General features: G+C 42.2%; 1 protein-coding gene across 1 annotated transcript in view; it reads right to left on the bottom strand.

Annotated features, from left to right (window-relative positions):
• Positions 1-14,625, bottom strand: part of FBXO16 (F-box protein 16) — a 29,456-nt gene extending 14,831 nt beyond the window's left edge. The window contains exons 1-3 of the mRNA XM_013128362.3: positions 14,530-14,625; positions 8,160-8,195; positions 448-654 (exon numbers count right to left, since the gene is read on the bottom strand). Coding sequence (XP_012983816.1) covers positions 448-654; positions 8,160-8,195; positions 14,530-14,625 — 339 coding nt within the window. The remainder of the gene's footprint in view (positions 1-447; positions 655-8,159; positions 8,196-14,529) is intronic.
• Positions 14,626-15,044: the final 419 nt, after the last annotated feature.

Below are 15,044 nucleotides of genomic sequence, written 5' to 3' on the forward strand. Positions count from 1 at the left end.
CCTTCAAGGATTTTAAAGAATCTGGTTTTCTTATAGCATCTTGTGCAGTTCTTTGCAACTAGCACAAAGCCAATATTTCTCAAAACAATTCATGATTTTGCACACACAGTGCAAGGTACCTTAAAAGAACATGATTTTCAGAAAGTACCAGGACTCCTCTTTGGGAAGAATCAGTCTTGTAAAGTAAATGCCTTAGAGCTGAGCATGTAAAATTACTCTTCACTTCTGCAAATCTTGGCCAATCTAGCTTAATTTAGGATCTGTGGAAGTGTTGCATTCGGTCTCACATAAGCATCACTAAGAATTTGGCACCAGGCTGCCAAGTCAGAAGACATTCTTGCATCATGAACAGCACTGGTATGTCTTTGCTGACAACTAGTGCTATTTCTTTTCTTTAATCTTACTTGGCCTGATTTCTGAACCTTAGGTACGTGCTGGGTTTTTTACCTGTGCACATCGACAAAGGCTCCGTGGGTCCAGGAAGGAAAAGATGTATAAAGACAGGACTCTAGGAAGCCTTGTGGTAAAATCTAGAGCCTCAGTGGGGACTCGATTCTGTAGCTGCTTGGCACAGAACTTCTGCTGTGATAGGGAGCAGCGTTCCAACAGGTCCACCAGGATCCTCCGCCTCTGACCATCTGTCCACTTGTCAAACTGAAAAAGAGTTTCAGGTTCTGAGAAACCAGAGATTCAGCTTCTTAAAATAAAGCACACATTTAAGGCAAGAGAAGCTGCATAAGCAGCAGCTCCTGGTGACTCATTCGAGAGCAAAGCACGTAGGTACTGGGAACAAATGCAGAGGCTACATTAAAAGAAACTCTAAAGCCATGTAACATATGATTTATAATCCTCAAAGGATCCAGGATGGCCTAGTCCAGGACACACTCATGCTCAAAGACTCTTTGCTCCTGGGACCAGCTCTGAGACTTGGCTTTAGTCATGGAAAGGAGACTCAGATGTGTGTTTACAGGATTGGGTCCCAAACTGCAATGAGTTCAGTGCTGATGCCTCATCTATCCTGACACTTCTATGGCTCCCACTACTGCAATATTTGAGTGCCTTGCAATATTTAAAGTATTTATTCTCACAATCCCACTGCATAGGAGAGAAATTCCAACTGCAGAGGAGTGGAGAAAAGAGAAACAGAATCAGCTGCCTATGTCTCACAGGGAAAGTCTGAAGCACAGATCCAGCAGCATAGTAACAAAGATTCTTCACAGCATTTCCATGTTTATGACAGGTATCTAAAGAGGAGGATTAAAACAGTTGTGGGAAGAAATGAGCCTCAGGTAACCACACAAGTATGTATCACTTTTCTACAATGGCAAAAACAATGCTGCATTGAGCAGACCGGGCTGAGCTATGTAAACTGGGTGGGAGCAATGGTGGCAGTAGCTGGTGTTTAGCTTGTGTTGATAGCAGAGGATGGAAAGGGTCCTGTCAGCAGGAATCTCCTGGGAGGAGACTGACCTCATCACCACAATCTGTGCAATCTGCCTCAAAAACCTGCAAGAGCAGTTCTGGCTGCGAGGGCAGCGCAGAGTGCAGCGAGGGAGAAATAGTCAAAGGACCAGGGTGGCTGCAGGCAGGATCAGCTGGAATCCCCAGTGGGAACTGCAGGCAGCAGAACCACAACATGGTTGAAGATGGCTTTCCAGAGGTGAAATATGGATTCCAGACAAGTCCCCCTTCATCCTCCTTCCTAGCATAGCAAGAGCAGCCTCGACCCCAAGTCACCTCCTTTTCAAAGGGAAATTTGAACTGGCTGGGGAATTCCCCTGGTTGGGGAATTCTGCTTTTCCCTGTTTGTTTCTTTCTCACCTGTTGGCCATCCCCAAAACACACCCTGCTTTCACAGGACTGTTTCCTGAAGCCAGCTATGGAAAGCTGGCAACTTGCTCTTCATAGGTTAAATCACACCACATTCATTTCAGCATTTAACCCCAGGGGCATTTGAAATCCTTAGTTAAATGTGACCTCCAAAAATTAAAACTAATAAGAAAAATCATGCAGTTCTTATATATACTTTTTATTATTAGGGGTAATAATTGAACGTCCAGTGTCCCTGCCCTTCCCTTTCAGAACAAAACAGACTAGAAATTCAGCTTTTTTCTTTCTCTCTGCTCTCCTCCTCCCTCAAATCTATGGTCAAGTGCAGGACTGGCAGAATATAATTTAAAATATACTGTGCAGATGAAAAGTAATTGAGAAGCAATTTCTTTCCAGATCATATTAAAGAACCCTTTATTTCTTTCTTTATTTCTACCTGTATGCATTTAATTCCAGTACTGGAGAATGAAGTCTAAGAAGTAAGTAGATCTTCTCCTTCTTGCTAACACCTCTGCAAGACCTTTAACAAAGTCAGCATGAAGAAAGTGTGGAATTGGCATTCCAGTGATCCCAGAGAGGTGAAATGCCAAATACAAAAAAGCTTCCAAATGTCCGTGCCTTTCCAGACACAGACAGTAAATTAAGGAATACACCCTCTTCCTCCCATCCCTGTTTTGCATATAAATTTCACCTCTAATGACATTCAGCAGAGTACTAAGGAAAAACCTTTGGATTTGGGGCTTAGAAATATGTTCCCTGAGAATAAAATCAGACAAAGGTGTACCAGAGGAGGACACAGGAGGTTCTGCCTGTCCCCTTCTGACCCTCAGATTGACATAAAAGACTTTTTCTGTCACACGGTAAAGGGGAAAAGTGGCTGCTGTGTACACTCCCCATTCATGATCACAGCTACATCCTCTTCTCATTAAAACAATCTGCAATCACCAGTTTGCAAAGATAAATTTCTCCCATGTATGTTCCAGAGATAAGGGTGACTGGCTTACTCTCTTTCACCCCAAGAAATTAAGTGAACTAATCCAAGCCAATCTAGCTTGTCTCTTGAGACAGTATATTTAACTCTTCCCATTCTGCCATGGGTTTTGCGACAAAGCAATTCCTTCCAGCATCCTTAGCCTGTGTTTACATTGCAAGGGAATTTCCATTTAAAGCAGCACCGCACAGTAAGGAGCATGGGAACACACAGCTTCATCTCCATTGCATTCAGCAGCAGCTAAGTAGTTAAGTAGGCATAATTTGTCTCTTTTCCAGTATTAACAAGTATATCCCCATCCTACATTTGGCTGCCACAGTTCCTCCCCTTGTGTGTGATTACAGCAACCCAACCAGTTGGACAGGATTCCTCTTTTTAAGGTGCTGCACCTTCTCTATGCACAGCTAGGAATACTTTTCCCCTTTTCTGTGCCTTTCCCAAAGCCCTGGCGAACAATGTCTCCCCAGGGACTGTATGACATAAGGCTAAGCTGGCAACGCAGAGTGCTCAGTGCTTGCTTCTGCGATCAGTTTACAATTAATCCATGAGTGAACACACACAAATAACACAGCCTGACACTACAGGGAGAGCCCAGGACCTCAGTGCCAAAGTACAGAGGCTCCACCGCTTAACCTAAAGAGGCCCCTCTCTGCTGTAGAAGACAGGTTGTTTTACTGACTTGAACTAGCCACTGAAATGAGACATAATCCTCATCTCCAACCCAGCGTGCCAACCTGAGTTCACAGGGTTACAAACACATGCAGGCATCCCTGCGCTCTGAAATGTAGGAATGAATGCTCTAGTCATCTAAGCTTTTATGCAGAATGGCTTGCAAGTAGATGGAGATGTTTTACCTAGGGAAAAGCAATTTTCCCCTCCCTTCCTCCCTATCTATCTTCTACCAGACGAATGAAGGGATTTGTTGGCAACCCAGGATCTGAGTGAGAAGGGATGAAGCAGGCAGGCACCTGATATCCGTAAAATACACTAATCCACCCAACCAAATCCTAAACATCCCTGCTGCCAAGCAGCTCCATGTCAGCAATTAGCAACTAGCCCCTAGGATCTGTTTGGTTTTGCTTTCACCACTGTAGTTACACAACTAATCCTGAAATTTTGCAAGAGAAGAATCCTGGGAAGACTGTTGAGAAAGGCTTGGTGGGGGTCTGCGGTGACTAGGGGTGGTGTTAAGCTGCCCAAAGACCATTGCCCTGTGTGGTGGGGTGTCCTGCAAAGCCTAAAGCTGTCACTCCAAGGATGAGGGTTGTCTGCAAGTCCTGCACTGTATTTGCTGTGATATGAGAGATAGATAATGGACTGAGAGCTAGATAACACATATGTCCCCACTATTGTACTCACACCCTTCAAAACAAGGTGGCTGAATCTAAACTGTGAATTTGGCAAGGTTCCTGGCCAGGCTAATGGCCAAATTGTGTCTGAACAATGCCTGGAAAAGTGCTACCAGCACAGGCCAGAATCGTGCCAGGGGGCGTGTGAACAATTTCATAGTGTGAATGAGCAAGTTCCAGTACCTGGGAACACTCGGATGTGCTGTATAAATTACTAACAGAAAGTGTAGCCCACAGGGTGAACTGAATCACTGTGCTCCCCTGACTTGTCTACATCTCATTTGGCTATAATGGAAGCTGAGATGCTCAGCTCACCTGGAGACAGTGAAGCTAAGGTGTCTTAATCTACAAGTTCAACGCCAGCTTCACTGTCAACTTATTAACCTGGGTGTCAGCATGATAGCACTGAACACTAAGGTAGAGCAAAATACTTTTATGTTTTTTAAATTAATGGGAGGAATTTTTGGCTTGCAGAACACAGCAGAAAAGGAGGCTGAGAAGCAGCATGTCAAGGCATCTGCCCTGGGTGCAATACAGAATAAAAGCAACTAGAATTAAACAAAATTAGCAGAGATATGTTAACCCTTGCACAGTTCAACTGTCAAAAGCATTTCAACTGAAAGATGGCAGCACAATTTCTCTTCTACATGCATCTGGATACTTGGGTAAATGAGTTGGTACATATATATATATAATTGCTTCCAATAGGATGAAAGCCTTCAAACACGCATGCACGGGAACAGCCACGTGACACAGGCAGTCTGTTGCCACTACATACCACCACTGCTTTCACTTCATGCAGCAATACCACTTTGTGGAGCTCAGCACAATCTGAAACAGCCAAAAAATTGTAGAGGGTCCCACTGAGCATCTTGGATAGTGCAAGTGATGGCACAGACAGTCCCATGCCATTTGGGACTGCTCAGCAGTGCAGGAACAGAGAAATGACATCCCTTCAGGTAAGCAAGATCATTGTTTCTCACCCCATGTTTTATGAACCACAACAAGCCTGGGAGACATCATTGTTCTGTGATACAACTGGAAGAAAAATAACAAATGAAAATGCACATACATAGTCCCTGGATGCATGCAAATAAAATAAATATAAACAAATATAAATAAAGATAAGATAAAAGAAAATGAACAATGAGCAGCCAAAGTTTAAGTGTTTTTTGGCTGTCAAGGAAAACTGCTATGGCAATGCTACACAAGGCAACCTGTTCTGCTTTCCGGTTGAATGGTCCTTAGTGTAAAAAGGTTGAGAAACACTGAGCGGGTTCATCTCCTGCCACAAGGCAGGATCCACTCTACCTAAACCATTCCTGACATGGCTTTATCTGACCTATTCTCAAAAGACTCCAGTGATGGAGATCCTACCCCTGACCCCTAGGCAAACCATTCCAGCAGTGAATTATCTGTAGCACTGGATTTGCTCATGTCTAAATTGCCTCTCCATCACTGCAATACAAGTCCATGATTTCTTGTCCTATCCAATGTGAACACTGAGATCAGATCATTCCCTTCCTCTTCTTGGATATTTTTCATGTGTCATTGGAAAGATACTATTACATCTTTTCTCCATCTTCCCTACAGTAAAGAGAATATTTTCTTTTTTTTTTTTGGACCTGAGACTCTTCTCACATCTGCCTTGTTCTCAAAAGCATATCCAATTGGATCTCAGCTTTCCCAAAATGCAGGGAGCAGAATGGAGCATGGCTCTGCCTTTCAGACAACCCTTTGGGATGTTTGCCTTTATTACAATTCTAAGACACTGTCAGCTTATGTTCAATTTGCAATCCAACATAGTTCCCAGCAATTTTTAATGGATTTTCTCATATCTGCAGTTTTTGTAAATGTCTTTCTTAATATGCAGCACTTTTCACTTGCCCTAATCAAACTACAGATCATTTAATTCTGATTTTTACTCTCCAAAATCCATGAAATTCCCCCAAGCCTGGTATCATCTGCAGATGAGTGTGTAATTTCCATTCCATCATCCAGATGTTACTGAAAAAGCTTATCAATTCTGGACTTTAGGACAAACTTCAGCCTTCCAGTTTCATAATAATGCATTTACAGCTACATTGGCTGTGGGTTCCCAGCTATACAACCCTCCCCCTCTGATCCCCCCAACAGTTCCATCTGTATTTCCTGAGAGCACTTTAGATGGTCATGTGAATCAATGTTAAAACTCCTGCCCTGAGCACTGCGATTTCTTGACACAGTTTCTCTCAAACTCAAAGTGCTCTAGGCTTTGCATACCAGATACTATAATGCCACAGGCTTTGAAGGGAGTTAAGAGAAGCTTTTGTGCTTTCTGCACCCTTTGCATCAGGATTACAGATGACAGAAGCACAAGAGAATTAGTTCTGCAAGAGCGTGATGAGAGCTACTGATCTTGTGTCATATGACGGGTCAGAAATATAACCTTTCAGAAGATGATTCAGCACTCTAATGTGTGTTTGGAAGAAAGATATTTCCAGGTTTTTGGTTCTTTCAGCGAGGGTTCTAATGAAAACATTTTTGCCCTTTTGCTGGTATATCCCATGGGCTTTTTAAAACATCCAACCGCGTTCAGGAGACAGGTTTTAGGTCTATCAGTTACCAACAGTCATACTAAAAGGTGTTTTTTGAACAGTAATAATTCAATCAGTTTGTTTTCTTGGTGCCTGTGAAATTCCTTGTTATCAAAATGCATGCATGTCAAGAAGCATATTTCCTACCAAGAGGAGCTTCAAATCAAAATACTTGTCTGTAAAGACCAGTTCACATGCAAAAAAATTCCACGAGTGACCTATTAGGCATAAAGACTAAGCATCATAGTTCAAATAAAGTTATCATGCAAATACTTTTATCAAGAATCATTTCTATATTTCTGTTTCGCTTTTGTATCATATATGACCATATAACTGGTCCTTTGCTTCAATTTACAAAGACGTGCACAGGGCTCAAACATACAGTTACTACTGAGCCATATTAATATCTTCAGCTGAATCATTTATTGCAATAATATCCCTGGGTCTGTATTCCTTTTTCCATAGGAGACTGAGCAGACTATAGCTGCTTTCCCATAGTGGCTGGATAGTACATGGATTTTGATGTATAAAAGAAAAAGCACAATGTGATATTTAATGGGTGAGCTTAGGACTCAGGCGAATGTTGTGTCCTTGCATGCTCTGCTATCGGCTTCCAGCATAGGTTAGTTAGAGTTGTATTCCTTTCAAGCAGCCCCGTATGACTCCCCCCTCATAGGCTGTGGGAAGAAACAGGCGCCCCTAGAGGGCTGATCTTTCATCCTACAGTAAGTGAGACGAATTACCTTCTGGAAGCACTGTTTTCTCTCTGCTGACTCCCCAAGGAGCCTGCGATGACCAGACTAGACAGGCTTAAATATTATGTTTCAGACATAGACACCCGGCCAGAGAAACCCCAGCCTGACTGCCTAACTTGCACTCTTGTGTGGCTGGGGCAGACAAATCCCATCTCATGTCTTTCTATACCTCATTTTTTCATCTACAAAATAGGGTGACAGCACTTTTCTGTCTTATGTTTGAGCTGTGAAGATAATGACAACAAAAAATTGTGAGGTGCTCAGAGGTTACAGTATGAGGAGCCATATGTGTGCATTTGGTAGATAACATGCCACTAGTTACAGGTTTCAAAGACCTGCTAGCAGGCAATGGCAATAGCTAAATATCCAGTATCTTCTTTGAAGACTTCACAGACCTTTTACCAGGGTTTCTTATCCCATTTCAGATGGGATATGATTTCCCATGTTCAGAGCTCACAGAATGTGGGGTCTGAGGAAATGTACAACTTTACCTTCCTCAAAAGTAGAGCAGTTACAGCTCACTTTCACATAAGGAAATGAACTCGTTTTTCAAAATAGAAAGGTTTTATATTTCCATTATAGTAATCTCTTCCTCAATTCAGAAATATTTAAGTATAATATATATATTTAAATATAACATTTAAAGAGAAAAGTTTACCCATTTTCCAAGCAAGGCTCTTCTTTCTTCAAATACCTATAAAACACAGACACACAAACAAAATTGAATATTTAAAGGGGATTCAGTGTGTCCTAAGAAAAACACATCTTGAAAACCAATCTACAAAATACAAACTGAATCACTGAATGGAAGTGTTTGGAAGAAACTTCCATATTCAGAGCAGCCCTGTGGAGAAGGACTTTGGGGTGATGGTTGATGAGAAAATTAACATGAGCCAGCTTCAGTGTGCACTTGCAGCCCAGAAACCAACCATATCCTGGGCTGCATCAAAAGGAGTGTGACCAGCAGGTCGAAGGCGGTGATCCTGCTCCTCTGCTCTTGTGAGACCTCACTTATTGTGTGCATTTCTGGTGTCTTCAGCATAAAAAGGACATGGAACTGTTGGAACAAGTCCAGAGGAGGCCACGAGGATGATCAGGGGACTGGAGCACCTCCCATATGAAGACAGGCTGAGAACGTTGGGGCTGTTCAGCCTGGAGAAGAGAAGGCTGCGGTGAGACCTCATAGCAGCCTTCCAGTATCTGAAGGGGGCCTACAGGGTGCTGGGGAGGGACTATTCATTAGAGACTGTAGTGATAGGACAAGGGGTAATGGGTTAAAACTTAAACAGGGGAGGTTTAGATTGGATATAAGGAGGAAGTTCTTTAAGGGTGGTGAGGCACTGGAATGGGTTGCCTAGGGAAGTTGTGAATGCTCCATCCCTGGTGATATTCAAGGCCAGGTTGGACAGTGCCTTGGGTGCCATGGTTTAGTGCGAGGTGTCCCTGACCATGGCAGGGGGGTTGGAACTTGATGATCTTAAGGTCCTTTCCAACCCTAACTATTCTATGATTCTATACCTGTGGAGATCCTTTAGTCCAGACTCCCTGCTAAGATGTTTGGACTAAAGCAGGTTGCTCAAGGCCATGTCCAGATGGGTTTTGAATATCTTCTTTGATGGAGACCCCACAACTTCTGTGGCACCTTGTTACAGTGTGTGATCATCCTCACAGTAAGATATTTATATATATACTTATAAATGCAACTTCCTGTGTTTTAATTTGTGGCTGTCACCTCTCGTCTGTTCACTGAACATCACCAAGAAGAGTTTGGCCCTGTCTTTTTTACACCTCCCATCAGATATCTATATACATTGATAAGGTCCTCAATAAACCTCACTTCTCCAGGCTGAACAGCCTCAGATCTCTCAACCTTAATAATTTCTGCAGCCTAACATTGGTTTTGTTCCATTACGTCCATGTCTTCTACTGGGGAGCCCGGATCTGTTCTCACCAGTGCTGAGTAGAGGGGAAGGATCACTTCCCTTGACCTGCCACCTACACTCTTCCTAATGTAGCCCAGGAAAATGGTGACCTTCTTTGCTGGCTTGTGGTCAACTTGGTGCTCACCAGGCCCCCCATGTCATTCTGTCTGCCTTCCAGACAGTCAGACCATTTCTCCAGCCTGTCAAGGTTCTTAATCACCAGAACAACCTGCTTGGAGACATGGTAGAGTCTCCTTTGCTGGCATTTTCGATACACAACAGGACAGGAGGCTAGAGAATCTCATCTAGGTTCCCTTTCCCTTGAAATGTTGGAGCAGATGATCTTCTCAGGTCCCTTCCAACCTTGGCTGTTTGATGATTCTATGAACTTAGACAAACATCTAGCCTATCAGCTACTCTTCCCAATTCTGTATCATCTACAATTACTTGCTGATGGAGCACTCTGCTCCATCATTCGAGTAGTTAATGAAGATTTTAAATGATCCTGGTCACAGTGTAACCCTGACATACTCAACTAGTGACTGGCCTCTAGCTGGACTTGTGCTGCTGATCACAATCCTTTGAGGCCAGTAAGTCAGTTTTCAGTCCACCTCACTCTTCATTTGTACTTCATCAGTTCGTCTATGAGGATGTTATGGTAGACAGTACTGAAAGCTTCACTAAAGTCTGAAAATCAATCCTTTTTCCTGGAGCTCCCTTCTCTTAGGACCACATGCTGTGTGATTCTTCCACATAGATCCTTAAAGAGGTCAAAGTCTGCTATCCTTAAGTGTGGGTTTGTGATCCTGATAATAGTCTTTCTTTTTCCACTAGGTATTCTGAAATCCATCATCTCCTGGTCACTGCTGCTGAAATTGTCCCTGACCTTCACATCCCAAACCAGTCCTTCCTTCTTTGTAAGTATGAGGTCCAGCAGAGCATCTTCCCATGTTGGTTCCTTGATGACCTATGTCAGGAAGTTTTATCATCAGTGCACTCCTGAAACCTTCTGGATTGCATGCACCCACTGTGTTGTCCTTCCTGCAGCTATCAGGATGGTTAAAGTTCTCCACGAGGACCAAGGCCTGTGAACATGAGGCTTCATCCAGAAAGGTCTCATCTACTTCTTCCTAACCTTTAACTCTACAGCCTGGATCCTGTGATGCTGGATCCAGTTCCTTTCACTGAAGAAAGTTCAAGGCCTCTGTGTGCAGGACTGTGAAGAACAGCTCTGTAGAGCGGCTGCAATGTGCTACCTCTCAGCTTCCTGCTTTGCAGCTGCTGCCCACACGATGTACCAACATAGTGCCCTACTCTTGTGGGCATACAGTGATGCGTGATGTCTCATGTGCTTGCTGAAATCAGAAGCTTGGCTTCCTACCTCTTTATTTTAGAATGCTCAGTTCTCCTGAGTTGGAGACACTGAGTGCCTGAAATCTTCCAGAAAGGATACAACACTGGTAGCTACCTTACACACAGCCCTAGAGATGGGTTCAATCTTAATGCAGCAAGACCCTTAGGAGTAAAATAGCAAGACCAATCATTCCCTGGCCATTCTACAGGGACAAGTAAGATGGAGGATGATCAGTAGCAAAATACAGTGGAGGACTTATGATGTTGACCTTTATCCATAGGGAGCTAGACCTGAAAGCACTAGCACATGGCTTCCCACTACTACAGAGCTGCCTTCTGTACTCAGGATTATGACCTGGGAAGTGAAGAAATGCTGTACATGATTTTTCCAGAAGACAGATCAAAGAGCTTGTAACTGCACGTAAAATCAGCTATTAACCACAACTAGGAGAATATGTGTGATCATTATAAACTCCAAACATGTTATTGATATGACAGCCAGCAAAGAAGGTTCCTGCAGAGAAAGATATTATCAGTGTAGATGTCTGGTGCAACAGTTGACAGTATTAGCTCTGTCTCTCTCAGCAGGAGTGTCTCTTGAGAGGGGTGGTAAATGACATTTCTTTTATTTGTATGTTGACAGTTACTTTTTGCTTTATTTGCATGTGGGACACTTGGCAGTGTAAAAAAAAAAAACCAACTTAACAAGCAGAACTTGGAAAAGGATTTGCCACAAGCGAGTGATGAATAGTCAAAGATCTAAGTTTGGGGTTGGATAATTCAAGTGAAGCAGGGAGCTATTTATATAACTGCAAGCAATGTTAATGGTCTTTGATCAAAGAAAGACGTATTTGCTTTCAGCATTCTTGGAGATACATCTGAGCCAACCCAGTTAGAAAGTTCTGCCTACTCCAGGCACTTGGAAGCAGTAATTAGCAACAGAATGGCCCAAAATTGGTGTAATCATCCTCTGCCTTGATCAAGCCCATGTTTACTGTCCTCTCCTCCAAGGCCTTGGAGTTATACCTACAGTGTACAGCTGGCTGGCCTTGGACACAGCCTGAAGCCTAGGTTGCTTCTAAGATCTGCCATCTCATATCCATATCTTCAGGTGGTTTTAAATAAGCTCAAATTCAAGGCTGCCTGGCAAATCCTTCCACCCCTTGCTGCAAATGCCACTGGTGGTTCTTCTACCCCACATCTGGATTACTGCCCAACAAAAGGCAAATCATCTGACTTCCAGCCCTTCCTTAATGGCAGCACATCACTGCACTCAGCAGGGCTTATGATAAAGTCTATCTGTTTTTGCTGCAGGTGAGCAGGCTGCCCCATTGTTATGTCATTACTGACTGTAGCACAACTTTGACATATCTAAGACTCCACCTCTTGTTTTCTGACTATGAATGCTACATAATTTGAGTTTTCCTAGTTCTGATTTCTTGCTTTTTGTCTGTCCCTGATGGTGATCCTGACTTTAAAACAATTATGACTGCCTGCGTCCCAGTAGTAACACCCTGAATAGTCTTTTGTGTTCTGGGTAATGGCTTTAAACTGAAAGAGGGGAGATTTAGATTAGGTATTATGAGAAGATTCTTCCCTGTGAGGGTGGTGAGGCCCTGGCACAGGCTGCCCAGAGAAGCTGTGGCTGCCCCATCCCTGGCAGTGTTCAAGGCCAGATTGGACCTCAGGGGCTTTGAGCAACCTAGCCTAATGGAAGGTGTCTCTGCCTGTGACAGGGTTGTTGGAACTGGATGAGCTTTAAGGTCCCTTCCCACCAAAACCATTCTAATTTTAACAGCTGCTGTAAGGGCAGAAAACCATAGATGGAGGCAGCAGCTGAATGAATTCCCACCACCCCTGCCCTCATTGCCTCTTCTACTAACAAGTACATTTCTCACACATCTCTTTTCTCTGTGCTTTCATCTTCTCACTGGTTTTCACATATTTCCTATCTATAGATTATTTTCTCTCTTTATGTTTTCTCTTAACTCAAGAGTGCAGAAATAAACAGAGATATGGTTGTATGAAAATGTCCCCTTCTCACTCACTAGCTCCTTATAGCTATATATCAATTGGATTATCTCCTCATTACAGTTGTCAGCAATGATTTTGTTGGAAGTACTTTTTTTTCTGCTAACAGTGCAGAGCAGTACACTGATATATAAAAAGTTTCAGGCAGGTCAATGCTTTAAAACGTGGATCAGAAACAAGCAAACATTTGTTATCATGAATCTAATCACTGAGCTTATGGTATGTTCTTTTTCCTACCTGGAACATCATTTAGCATTGGAGTATACAACAATTCAATATGAACTTCTAAAAGTTTTGCTGCAGCCCAATGCAACATCAGAGTGCTTAAGAAGCAGAGGATTAAGAAGATGGTAAGGGGTGGTTTCACCCCTATATTTATTTCTAATTAGATCATACTTCATTTCTAGTTAGATTAATACTAGTTAGATCTAACATGCTATGTTAGATCATACAGTGATGTGCGTCTGTAAAAATATGTTTTAAAGGGCGTAGGAGACAGACATTAACGTGATTCAAAGGCTGCAGAATATGCCAGATTGAAAAGACATCAAAGAGCACAATCTGTTTAGTTTATCAAAAAAGTTCAAGTGTTGGCTTGAAGCAGTGTTAAAGTCCTTCCATAAGGGAAAAATACTGGTTACAGGAGAATTTAATAAGCTATCAGGGGAAGATTTAAATAATGGATGCTCATGCTACAGGTATTCAGACAGGACCAAGGTTTCATCTTTTCTTGGTATAGGGGTTTAATAATGAGAAAATTATTAGGGAAGTGATGAAATTTTTATTTTATAAGATTCTTAACCCCAAAGGAAGTCTGGATACCTTTGTGGAAGATATATTTTAGCCACATTCTAGCTCCCGAACTCAAGACTGGGAGAACTGTGTGAAACAAGAGGGCCCAAGAAATACAGGAAGCCAGACTACCTGCTGTAATAGCCCTCTCTGGATTAAATGTTATGAATCATCAAAAGACATTTAAACTGAATTCCAAGGGAATAATATGCTCCTGGTGACACATGAACATATATAGTAGAAAGAGTGGGAGGTTAGGAAACGCATCTTGTTATTTATAAATTGTGTGCATCACTTCAGTTTCCAAAATATCAAGTGAGGCTCATCACTGCAAGGCTTAGCAGAGAAGCCAGGACATGGGTACTGAGGCCTCTCCTACAGGCTGAGATGGATCACACTGGCCACTCAGAAGCTTACACTGACATTCATTTCGTTCTGATCTTAAACTAAAGCCTTGTGGTGCAGAAAAAGAATGATTTGGTAACTTTCACTAAGAAACTAATACAAATTTTTTGTTTGAAAAAACTGATTTGGCAAAATAACAACACTTGGACTAAATACTTGTATACTTTAAACAATGCATGTTAGAACTTCCAATTTTTATGTAATAGTAGTTTTTATATATATGTATATATAATAAAGACTGTATGTGTGTTTGATATATACATACTTCTAATAATAAAGTTCTTATTACAGTACTCATGACCTACACAGGCAGAACATAAGTTATTTTTTTCTAGGACTTGAGAATTTGTGAAGTGAATTTGAGAATTTGTCTTGGGATTTGAGCGCATTCCAAACTGACTGGACAAAATCCTGAGCTCTGTGTGACTTTGCCATGAGGGGCTGGACTAGAGGATCTTCAGAAGTCCCTTCCAACCTCAGCAATTCTGGGATTCTATGAATTTCACCCATTTGCACAGCACTTGCCTTGTTATTCATAAGTTGAGAGTTCAGTGGAGTCCATGTGCTCATCTTGGTCTGTAGCTTGGGGCCCTCCATGTTTCTAGGAGATGCAAATGCCATAGACACAGGAACAAAGTCTGAACAGAACAAAGACCAAAATTATATCTGTGCTATTCCATTACAGTATGTTAGTGAAAAGCAAATAATTTGTAGAAAGAATCCAATGATTTCATAGCATAGCAATGATACAAGTAGAATTATTTGAAAGACAGTTAGGGTGAGGCCTTTTATTTCATGTGCCCACAATAACCATGGCAGTAAAGGCCAGATTTCCCCACGGAACCTCTGTGTGCTAATGTCATACAATAAATTATGAAGCAGGTCTTCCCCATTGCAACTGTTATTGAATAAGCCTTTGATTTTTGTTGCATGAGTGATCACAACAGGCTATTTGCAGCAAGCCAGAAAGTACATGAAATTTTTCTTTCCAGTTGTTGGCACTAAAAATTGAAGGTAACTTGTTCATCTACTTAAATGAC

This window comes from Melopsittacus undulatus, chromosome 3 (genome assembly GCF_012275295.1).
Source record: "Melopsittacus undulatus isolate bMelUnd1 chromosome 3, bMelUnd1.mat.Z, whole genome shotgun sequence".
NCBI lineage: Eukaryota > Metazoa > Chordata > Aves > Psittaciformes > Psittaculidae > Melopsittacus > Melopsittacus undulatus.